The 12,129-nt window shown below is 38.2% G+C and overlaps 2 protein-coding genes and 1 long non-coding RNA gene across 7 annotated transcripts in view; 2 read left to right on the plus strand and 1 right to left on the minus strand.

The window, feature by feature from the left end:
• LOC126865592 (solute carrier organic anion transporter family member 74D) overlaps positions 1-8,462 on the plus strand; it is an 86,961-nt gene extending 78,499 nt beyond the window's left edge. For all 4 annotated transcript variants that reach the window (XM_050618316.1, XM_050618317.1, XM_050618320.1 and 1 more), the window contains one exon: positions 1-8,462. In XM_050618316.1, the coding sequence (XP_050474273.1) occupies positions 1-170 (170 nt within the window). In that variant the 3' untranslated portion in view covers positions 171-8,462.
• LOC126865600 (calaxin-like) lies at positions 7,119-10,535 on the minus strand. The gene is made up of 4 exons (XM_050618336.1): positions 10,070-10,535; positions 9,632-9,746; positions 9,137-9,390; positions 7,119-9,061 (listed from the first exon to the last, which is right to left on the minus strand). The coding sequence occupies exons 1-4, from the start codon at positions 10,435-10,437 to the stop codon at positions 8,839-8,841; spliced, it is 960 nt and encodes a 319-aa protein (XP_050474293.1). The 5' UTR covers positions 10,438-10,535; the 3' UTR covers positions 7,119-8,838.
• The window catches only part of LOC126865617 (uncharacterized), a 21,579-nt gene continuing 19,848 nt past the window's right edge, over positions 10,399-12,129 (plus strand). The window contains exon 1 of one of the 2 annotated variants that reach the window (XR_007689605.1): positions 10,399-10,540. This is a non-coding gene — a long non-coding RNA (uncharacterized LOC126865617). The remainder of the gene's footprint in view (positions 10,541-12,129) is intronic. The other variant, XR_007689606.1, reaches the window with a different exon arrangement.

Below are 12,129 nucleotides of genomic sequence, written 5' to 3' on the forward strand. Positions count from 1 at the left end.
GTACCACAGGCGGAATCCTGATTCTTGCGTTCGTGGTGGACATAGTGGTGTGGTACAAGGCAGGGAGCATTAGCTTCGTGGAGGAGCAGGACGTGGAGGAGGGCACTGTTGAAGAAATGGCCACCCTGAAGTCGCAGGACGCGCAAGCGGTGGACAACGACTATTTGTGAAAGAGTCCCGGCCGACTTCGATGGTATCTCATCAAGCACAGGCCTGAATCTAGCGTCGTAAACCGGGACAAAGCGTGACGAGCCGTTCCTAACTGACGAGAACTCGGTGCCAGTAGCACGCCGGAGGTTTAAGACCGGGGCGATCTGTATCGATCTTCGTGTGTCACATTCGCCGGCCGTTTTCTTTTTTTTTTTTTTTTTTTTTCGATGGGTTTCGTTTTTGGAAACCTACGGCTAGAACCCGGTTGCCTCTTTAACGACGTGAAGGAGCAAGGATTCAAGAGGGAACGATGACAGTGGTGTTCGCGTCGATCGCCTTTCGAAACTCGAAGGGAGTCCAGAATCAAGATGGGATAGGACGACGAATGAACTGTTGAAGGAGGCGGTGCTCGGCCACGGAAATGCCCGTAGTTTCCGAAGAGGCTGTGCCGAGGTTTCGAACAAGTGCATCGAGGGACGAAGAAAGAAACGTGTAAGAAGAAAAGGGGACAAGAAAATGGGGATCGATGATCAACGACTTGATTTTTCTTGAGAATGTGGTTCTTGGAGACGCGAAGACGCCCCATGAAGAAAAGATCTTCCTGGTTGGTATCAAAGAGCAACGATTTGAATTAGAGATAAAGCGATACGAGATACATCCGGAGGAGTGAGAGAGGAAGGGAGATATGGAGTAGAAACGTCTGGTAGTATACGAGAATTTTCGTGTTTGGAGAAGAAAAAGTGGGATGAAGGAAAACGCGAAACGATGACCAATACGGATAACGGAATCAATACGGCACGCGAGGTTCTCGGATCTTGGGCGAGCTTCTCTTAGGCACTACCGTCCGTGTTTCACTCTGCAGATACAACTAGGCGTAGGCAAACTGTACGTACAAGCGATTTACGATGTGTGTATGTGTGTCGGTAATATTTGTCTGGAACGAAATACACGGTATATCTCGTTGTTTTTGAAAGATCATAAGGATACATTAAGAATGGAAAAAAGGGGAGAGAATCTGGGAGCGAATGGGGAAAATAAGAAGAATACATAGGACATATTTTTTAGATGATTTGACGATGAAAATCTGGGCGATAAAGAGAACAAAAAGTAACGTTAATTATTAATATTAAAGCATTAGCAGATACGACACACAGGGAGAAGAGCGACGATACAAACAAAAGAAAAAAAAGAAAAAACAAAAATAAAATAGAATGCAAGAGAAAAGAAATACGGAAGAAAAATGAAGTTAAGGGGGGAAAAAGGCGGATAATCGAGAGCTGTATTTTAATATGATACATTTTACACACTCGTGAGACACTCGTCAATGTATGCGCATCTGCCGCCTGTGCTTCTAGTGCTTTGAGCGTTCATTGTTTCTGAGTCCTTTTGAATGGTCAACCTGATCGTATATCAACCTTTTGTATGTGTAATATTTCCCCTAGTAGTCTCTCTGTAGACTTCGAAAGATCGACCATGATATCTCGGTTCCAATGTTCCAACAATAAATTCGAATTAATTTCTAATCGAATCCAACTAAGACATATTCCTTAAATTGGTAAATTATTATTGGAGTAATTGCTGGTGGGATTTCATAATCAAAGGGTTAGATGGACGATCAGTGTATTAGATAGCTGCCGTATAAGGCAGCGAAACAAGGAAGAAAAACAAGGATTGTTTCGGAGGGTAAAAGCAAGAAAGGGTAAAATTAAAAACGCGCGTTTAAGGTACGCATTAACCGCTATGAAGTTTGCGAATTATTCGATTCAGGGGCATTGCTAATATATTACATCATTTTACGTTTGCTTCAAGGAACGTTTGGCTGACAGCTAAAATCCGTCAGAGTTGGATAATACGAAAGGGAAAAAGAACTAGTTCCATTATTCAAAGGAAAAGTCAGATAATTTCGACTAATCTCGTTAAAGATGACGAGAGCGAGGAATTATATTTTTGAAGAATTTTAATTTTGGATTGTTCTATGTTGTTTCGTTGACCTACGCAATCGGAGAATTAATCCAATCCAATTAAATCTATTTCTGGTTTTTCCTTGGATTTTGTACTCTATGTTTGGAACATCTATATCCTCTATGTATCAAGTACTATTTTTCATACTTGAGTAGAAAATTTCTTTGCAAAACCACTAATTGTATGCGAATTATGGCAACGACAGCCAATTGTTTCTTCGAAACTCCAAATAAAAAAGATATAGGTATATTATATATATATATCTATATACACATATAACGTTACAACAACTCTGAACAAATCTTCAGAGTAGCAAACGATCTGCTTTCAGTCCAGAAGAAATATTTTAAGATGGAGAGAGGACGACTATTGAACAAATTTTTTTTTGTATTATCGTACCTCTTATAAAAAAAGACAACAGTTACATAGAAAGAGTGTACTGTAAAATTAACTTGATTTTTTCCTGGAGACAGAAGCATCCTGGGATTTCTTCTGGACTACAGCAGAACGTATGCCTTAACCCTTTCGGTGTTGAAAATAATTGGTCGTATTCTGCATAGAACAAACCACCCACTCACCGGGAGGGTTGAACGTGTTACATATACCTATGCATTGTACGTATCGTGTGTGCATGTGCGTGCGTGTACAGTTGTATCAGTAAATCGTTGACGATGCAATTGAGAAAGGATTGCACAGGGGCGGATACGGCCTTCCGTGCGCCCGTTGATCTCCATCGAGAATTGTATTTTTGTATTCGAAGCGACACATAATCTATATTTTAATCGATCACGAATCGTATATAGAACAGCACGTAATAACTTAGAGCCAATTCCAACCTTTGAAGCGATTCATTTCTCGGGTTTCGAATATTACCATTCGGTTCTATTCACCGCAACATCCTCTCTATTTTACGTTCGTTCACTCAAGTGGAGGAACGAAGAGAAAGAGGAAAACGGTTCGAAGGTGTTACTTTGCTCTCTTCTTTCTTGACGTTAAGTGCGTCATGTGATGAATTGATTACCATGTATCGCGTTGATGCAATCCTATTCAAGATCGGTAACACAATGATCTATGGTATGTACTGATTGATCGTTTGGTTCTAAGGCTAATCGAAACACTAACGTCGGATACAACCAAATGCAAGGATAGAGATGACAATATTTTCGCCAGCGAAAGTTAGGAATGCTAATGTTTACTGTGGTGCAAAGTTCATCGCGTGAACGATAACGTCAAGAAAGAGTTAATAATTTTAAGGGAAAAACAAGACAAAAGCAAAACGCTAATCACAAAATAATCGTTTCACTTTGGAGTTAGTCCGGGGGATGAAGAACGCGTTTTAACCCTTGTATTGGCAGAAGAATTTTCGATTCTCTTAGAATTACGAAAGCATTTTAGGAGTTCCAAGATTTATCCCACGAAACACGATTACACGTAGACGTTAAGTAGATGTTAGAGTGTTTGCATGCAGTTTTATGCGCAAAATTCATGCACGTTGCCTGGAGCAACATTGCCAAGCAAGGAGTTAAAACCGACAGCTCCATCGTCGCGACTATCAAACAAATTTCTATAAGCTTTTCCTCTATCGATGCAGAGTCGACTCATTGTCGGATGGTGTATTAATCGAACAAGATTTTAAACGGTGCAACACGGACTCCGTTATCGAAGAACGACGAACAGAACTATTTTGAACGATTCGAAGCCGTGTGTACAAATTCTACGCGCTCTTCTCTACGGTTCGACTTATTTTTAACCGCTTTTACAATCCTTTTTCCATCGGCGGAACGGTTAGAGGTTTCCAAGAGACAGTCCGTCGTCCCATGTGTCCGTCACAGAGATATTTTTCTTGCGGATGAATTTGGAAAGGAAAACATAACGACGACACATGTCTCTATTTTCCAAGAAAGTCGCGAACCAGAGCTCTATCTCGACGAGACGCTCTCTAGGTTCTTGCATTCTGTTTTAATACGCGTTCTTCGGCTCGATAACAAAATAGTAGGAATGAACGAAATTTTTTGACCACGAACAGATTAGGGTGAAGCGTTATTTAGTTATTTTAGTTTAATTTCCTTCTCGAAGGGCAAAATAAGATGAAGAGGTAGAACTCGATGAATGGTGTGTACTTGTGCGTTTGCCTTTCAGTGCTCGATATACATCACTGTATATTACATGTACGATAGAGCTGTACATATAGGAAAGTACAATAATTGCCAAAATAATCATGGCGTGGAGCGACAGAGTCTCAGTCTTTATTCCGTGTGTTGCGCCAGTCGGTACATCTGCAAGATGGGCAAACGATTCTTTACCAATCCATTATGAATTTTACCCACGAAGCGAGTACTTGGATATTGGATTCGTGCGAATGTAAATTTTATCCGAAAATCTTTAACTTTGACGAAGATTTTAAACGTAGTAAGATTTAATTTAGTCGCATGCCCCGTGTTTCGAATCACTTGTCCATCGTTATAATACGTTGCTAGTTACGTCACTGTGAGAATCAATGCAATGACGACGCGTTAACTTCGATACACTGCCCTCTTACTGATACTGCCAGTCAATGAAAAAGACTTGTTTCGCGCGAAAGCTCATCAGCCAATTAAATTACTGCCAGATTTTACTGCCAGACGACATACTAGCATTATTTTTTACCATACGACGAACTGTCCCATTTACGAAACTCACGCACGAAATATTTCGGCCCATGGAAACAGTCCAGGGTCTACATTTTGTTCCTCTAAGGAAAAGAACAACAATTTTGTCTTTGCATTTGATACGTAGCTTTCGCGTAATTCGAAGAAGTACTTTTTTTATGCATATTCTCAACTGTCTACAGTATCGACAATCTAAATGATAAGGTTCGTTTTTTTTTTATATATATATCAATCACTTACATTCTGTCAGCATTTAATATTCACTAGCCACGTCTTTTGATGTAGCGTCATCGTCGTGTGAATTCCCACAGTTTCGTCGATTAGATATTATTTAAAAAAATAGACAGGAAAAAAGGAACGATCACTGGCGGAACACAGAATACTATAATAATTATATTTTAGTAAAAAAAAGAATTTATCATTAATATACTTGTAGGATAATCAGCTGCGTAAGCGGACATCACGATTTTATCTAATTACGGCGTAGTTCTGTAAGAGAACCATAATTGCTAGTCTTTAATTTGCGACGTGCTCGCGTGTACTCGCACGTCTCGACGGAATATATACTGGATGTTTAATGAATCCTTCGGTTGGAGCAACTTTATCAGTCTGCAAGGAAACTTCCTTTTATTTTATCTAAAATACTTCAATTTTATATGTATAAATAAAATATCTGTCGTGATTTGAATCATTTTGAAATTTTAAAATTACACGCTCTCATTGAAAATCGCGATTCAATCGTTTTAAATTACTTTTCCAAAGTATTGTCCTTGTGACGAATTTTCGAATCTCACTATGAAGGCTGATCTCTATACTTTTAGCAAAATTTGAGAGCAGACGAAGAGGGAAATTGAGATCTCCTCGGTCGTTTATGACGAACGTATTCTTCTTACGCGTTTTACTAATCTTTTACGAACAATTAAGAGCGAGAGAAAGATAGGCACGTTGCAAAATGCTAAAGTTGCATCCAACGATCTAACTATTTACCTAACATATATGCGTGTGTATCAAGCGTAAGGATCGACTAAATCGATGAATAAAGATAACGAAGAGCAGGGAATATGATAAACGAAGAAGAAGAAGAAGAAGAATAAAAAAAAAAAATATAATGCCATTTTTATGTATACATATATTGTACTAATGATTACTATAAATTTTTTGTTTTATTAATATTATTCTTACTATTACTATGGTTTATTATCGTCGGATACTGATTCTTGTTTATAAAATAATTACTATTAATTGATAATTATCGCGCGGTCGCGGATCACCGTTGTAATATGCGCTTTGATTTTTATACATAATATATATATAATATATATATATATATCATATATTATTATATGTATATAATATATATATATAAAGAATCGATTACTCTGTAGGTGACGTAAGTGTATTTTGATATAGTGCACGATATCGTATGCGTAGGTGCGTGCGTGCGTACGTGTGTGTCTGTGTAAATGTGATGTGTCTGCGTGCAAATGTGACACGAATAATTCTACATGTGTCCGGCCTCAATCGTCGGGCATACGCAGAACAAATTTTACATTATTTGTAAATGTCGTTGAGTTATCGGTATGTCTGTTTTATTTTTTTGTTTTTTTCCGTGCTTATTTTTTTAGCTAGATATCGTACAGGCAGTTACTTTTCCATCGAGACGAATGGCACTCCTGGTATCGTTCGCGAAACAATTCGCTAACAATATGTCACGGAAGCATACGAATAGAAATTTAATTGTATTGTACCATTGAACCCCGAACCTAACTATGACAGATTTTAGAAAATTCCTCATTACATAATTTTTGATATTTACAAATTATAACGATTGACACGAATACGTACTATTTCACTGTCAAAATTTCCAAGTTTTTCTTCAGTCGATTTTCAATGAATGGCAAAATTTCTCATACGTACGATACGCGACGTGCCATTCGTCGGCAACACAATTCCTCCTGGAAGATGTAACACGCGTCTCAATCAAGACTGTAAATAGCAAATAGCAGGCGTTCGATGGACCTCCACCTTAAGGTTCCCACACTACTCCCGACGTTTAAGTGCCTAAAAAGAAAGAAAAAAAAAATGGAAAGGAAAGAAAGAAACCGGAATAAAACGCGTCTATCCTCCTCGAACCTTCGTTGTCTAGTTTCTAGAAGTGGGTAAGATACTATTTTGACGGCTGGATGCCACCACGAGACATATAACTTTCAAAGGGCTAACATACATACCGTTTCAAGAGTGCTGCAACACACACACACACATACACATACACACACACATACATACACATTCTCTTCGTCGTAGAATCTCGGAGTTTTTAAACGCTTTAATAAATAATAGTAAATGCTACCAGTAGTGAAGAATAATGTAGGAAAACAGGCAAAATAAAAAGGAAAAAAAAATGGGAAAAAACGTATAAAAATGAGCATATTTGCGAAACATCAGTGTTGAAAAAAAAAAAAGAGTTACACAATAGGAAACGTTTAAACAAGGATTATAATGCAGAACCATAGTGACGATGAAGAAAGAACAAGTAGAAAAATAATCGTCATTCCCACTTTGATGAATTAATATACGTATAATATATAAATATATTGACTATATATATATATACATATTCATATATATATATATATATATATATATATATGTTATATATATGTACGTAAAAGACGAAATAGTATTTTATCTGACTGCTAGTTTCACGTCACAGTGGACGAATGTCGTTCGACTCACCCTCAGCAGATCTCAGCACTCTAACGAAACGAACGTGGATCGTTTATTTTTTATTCGCGCATAAAAGTCCCGCTCGTTTCCGTGGAGCGCGTTTATGAACACCGGTGTTCACAGGGTACATCGGAAATCGGGATTCACGACTATAATACGTAAGATTCATATGTTCAAAATATATTACATTTTAGGCAGAAATCGGATTTTTCGAATAAATTTATATAAACTCTCCATTCCCTCGTGGAATAGAAATTCTATGGTGGAAATATACAAACTCTAGAGCACAAAGGATCAATGTACAAATGCCTGTAAAGCTAAATTCAAGGAATTTCTCTACTTTCTGTTTTCGAGCTTGCGAATAAAAATTACCCTCCCTTATCCTTCTCTCTCTTTCTCTCTCTCTCTCTCTCTCCCTCTCTCTCTCTCTCTCTCTCTGTGTAAAGTATAATTATATAATTATTCGTTAAAAATCCGATTGCCTTCGGTACAATTGAATCGTTCAACCCCTGTTCCAGTGATTATATCGTACAAAGAAGCCGCAATCGATTCACGATGCAACCTGTGAACGCGCGAGCGCGTGCGTGTATATTAATTATTACAGAATATATATATAACAGAGTATATATATAAAATAAATGAAGAAAAAAGTATATATACACAAAGATACACGAGTATATCCGTGAGAATAAAGAAAGATGGAACCTTGAGGTCGCGGCACGGGTCCCTGAAACCGGAAGTACCGCGACGACGAGAGCCGATATTTTGTTGCGCGTGCAGAGAAGTCAATTTTTTCGATTACAAAATAAAGAAGAAACCCCTTACATCACTGTAACATACCTCTAGAATGTTTCATAGTTTAAATTAGCCTTCGGGTTATCGATCGATGATCGAGCACGTTCAGTCGATATTTTCCAAACGGTGAGATCGGTAAGAATCGCAAAAGAGAGAGAGAAAAAAAAAAAGAAAAGAAAATCAAGACATGTAAAAGTGGGAAAAAATCGAAGAGTGATTTCGATGCTTGGTAATCCGAGGGTTAAGACTGATTCAGCAAACACGCTATAAGAAAACCAGATCGAGCGTATTTTGTAATTATGCTATTATTATTATATTATATTATTATATTATATTATTATATTATATTATTATATTATATTATTAATATTATTATTGTTTATAATTACGATTACTATCGAATTTGTTTTTAATAAACGGCAGGTGCCATGATTACGAATTCTTTCGGTGTATTTTACTCTACGCTATAATTAACGTGGTTCTATTATTTTTTTCAGTAAAGCTACGAGTAACGCGTATCCAAAGCCAAAACGTTCTTCCTGATCAACGCATTATCTTATGATCGTAACGAAGCTAGAATAGCAGCACAGTTCTCATCCGTGGGCAGACATTGCCCAAAAGCTTCCAACAGCAAAGGTTCCTCCGTCACAGCAACCTTGTAATCCTGAAAAGAGATTTTCCCGTCTCGATCCACGTCCAGCTTCTTTAACGCCAGTTCAGACAGATCTTTCACCGCCTCATCCGGATCCTCTTCTCCTGGCTGCTTGATTAAACAATTCCTAGAGCATTGGATAAACGTTTATGGTTAATACGTGAGTGAGTACGACTGTGTGTCACACAAAAAAGATCGATACTTGAATAATTGGAATATCTCATCTTTCGTAATGAAGCCATCGTTGTTCAAATCATAGACTTTGAAACAAAATTCAATTTTCTCCCGTAGACTACCACGAAGATACAGATCCAGTCCCATGATCCATGGTTCTAGCCTGATGATTCCTTCGTTTTCTCGATCCCAGCAACAGAACATACGTTCCACCAGCACGTCTTCGGTGATTACTTTGAACGTGTTGTGCAGCAACTCGCGGAAAATCACCCTGTCGATACCCTGAAAAATATTCCCGTGTCTCTTCACAATAAACGGAAGGAGCAAAGTAAGCGATGCAGAAAAATTTGTTTAATATCTTTTCTTAAATTAGAACTCGTTACTTATATTCGAATGTTTCTCAACAATTTGGGGATCGAAATATCACACAATGCGCGCCGTGGCCATCGCATGTTCATTCGTGCCACTATTCATGCACGCGAGTTAAAATTCCTATAATTTAAAACACTACGAGTGTCACTACCTCTATAGTTTGATTTGACTGAGTCCTCCTCCCGATAATAACAGATTGTCCAACCTGTTGCTGTCCAGAAGTAGTCAATTTTTTGTACAGCTTGCACAAATTATCCAATTCCGACCTGCAATAGGAATTACGTTATTACAAATAGGTAGTTATTATAAAATTAATGTACCTGTCATACCTAAACAACTTTTAGAACCCATAATCTTTTCATTTTTTTTATTTTTTTATTTTTTATTACATTTCCACGCGTGATAACTTGCTCGAGATTTACAAGAAAAATCGTAGAATAATTTATTGCAAATTCGTCGATTAGATCTCGATACCTTTCGAAAATGACCTTCTCAACGCTAAATGCACCGGAGTTTCCGTTTCTTTTTTAAATTGCTCTTTCCGGTGTTAACGATAAAACAATCGACGGTTAGGCGTATTTTTACTTGCCAGCAGAACCTGCTTTTCCTTTTTAGCGATTCGATCAATTTGGCCGTGTACGCCGAGCTTCTCGTAATTCCCGCGATTGGCATCCTTCTGCGATGTTTTCTTCGAGGCTCGTGCTTCGGGCTGCCGGAAGTCTGCCTGTTGCTGTTGACGGAGGCTTTACGGCCGCTCATCAAGAAGATCGAGACACTTTTCATCAACGTTGCGCCTGCACAAAGGTTGACGGCGCCTCTATTATCGGCGCCGACGCTGACGTTGACGCCGACGCCGACGCCGACGCCGCTCCCGTGATCCATTCGAGCTTTCGCGCTCGACGTGAGGCTGCGCTCCCTGGACATCCGTCTGAAATCCGCGAGCAACAGCCAGTACATCGATTGGTCAGTGTTTCGGTCATTTTTAATGAAGTTTTAGAATGTTGTCGGATATCATCGAGAGATTCATCCTTGGTGGAACTTTTTCAGAAGATTTCTACTGGTAAGTCATTTATCAATCGAATTAATATCGTTCAGTAGCGTTTACGAGTTGAAATGTGAAATTTTTGCTGGTGACTTTGCCTTGTTTCAATCCACCGATCGGATTTTCCAGTAGAGAAAATCTTGTTCCTTCGGATCAGGTTCCGAGGTAGTTTCACATTTCAACGTCTGAATTTCGATAAACTTGATAGTTGATTAATTAATCGTTTAGGAAACTTCGTTAGGAAACGTATTTCCTTGGTTCTAATTATAGCAGATATAACTCGAATGCAAATTGATCGCGCCAAGACAATTGAAGCTATGGTTACGGATCGATTGATCAATAACACGCAATGATTCATCGTTTTCCATTAGAAACCGAATCTTCCCCCTGTTTCTTCCTTCGAGTCCTTCGATAAAACGTAGTTGTCGTGTCTTCACGCAATTCGATTGTGACACACGTCTTTGGAATTGAACGAATTTAAGAACAAAATCTGTTCGTTAAACGTGTATGTCGAACAATTTGGAAAATTGATATTTCCTTTGACACGATTCCTTTGCGATTCTCTTGTCGTTTTCATGATTTGACACGTATTCGTGATTTCTTTTGCATGAAAATTTGCAAAAATGATTTGATAACGTTTCGCTTTACGGAAAGTAAAAGACTTTCCAGAAGTAGAAACCAAGTTATACACGTATGTATTATAGACGTATACATTAATTTGCATAAGCAAAGTACTTTTCAAGTATTTCGTGCAAGATCAGATTGGCTCGTATCAAAACCTCGTTAAAAAATATGAAGGTATCGTAGCACTTACGAGATCGTTGGGCAAATAAAAATATGATTTCTATTCCGAGGTATTTCTAGCGTGCTTTGTTATGTCGTGCCTGGCACTACAAGCGAGAACCAATTTCACAAAGAATACGTAATAACATTCCGGATATTGCTCCAATTAACTTTCGCTAGCTAACTGAAATTAGATCTAAACTTGAAATTTACATCGTTTTAAATATCGATACTCTGCGCCTGAACGAATGCAACTCTCTCTCTCTCTCTCTCTCTTTCTCTCTATTGTACAACTGTAGTTTCGCTGCTGTAGGTGTTGGTGAATTCGTTGCTTTAGTTTCCAACGATTTATCACTTAAGGAAAGCTCATTGTTCGCGGTTTATCTAGCTAGCAGTGTAATTCAATGGTTACATCGGAATGAATCGAATTAACTAATTTGAATTCAGATACCAGTGGTGCAATTTCACAGCAGATTAAATCGCGTCACGGCTAGAAACACCATCGACTTCCAATTCTCGGTTTAGCTTCTGCAAGTTTGCATACACGCGATTCATGAGTCATGCAAGTAGTTTCAGCCATTGCATTGGTAAAACAGAAAGAAGAAGAAAGAAATATGAAAGGAATAACTTGTAACTCTTTAAATATTGTTTTAAGCTGCTCATCCTTCCTAGATATCTTCAAAATCTCTTTTCGCTTTGAAATAACAATGTATCAGTACAATGCAATTACTTGTTCTTTTACTGAAAAGCATCAATACGACTCAAGGACTTACTTTGCGTTTGAAACGTAGTCGCGACATATTTATTTGCGCTACATCTTTCGC

The sequence above is a fragment of the Bombus huntii genome, chromosome 5 (assembly GCF_024542735.1).
Source record: "Bombus huntii isolate Logan2020A chromosome 5, iyBomHunt1.1, whole genome shotgun sequence".
NCBI classification, from domain to species: Eukaryota; Metazoa; Arthropoda; class Insecta; order Hymenoptera; family Apidae; genus Bombus; species Bombus huntii.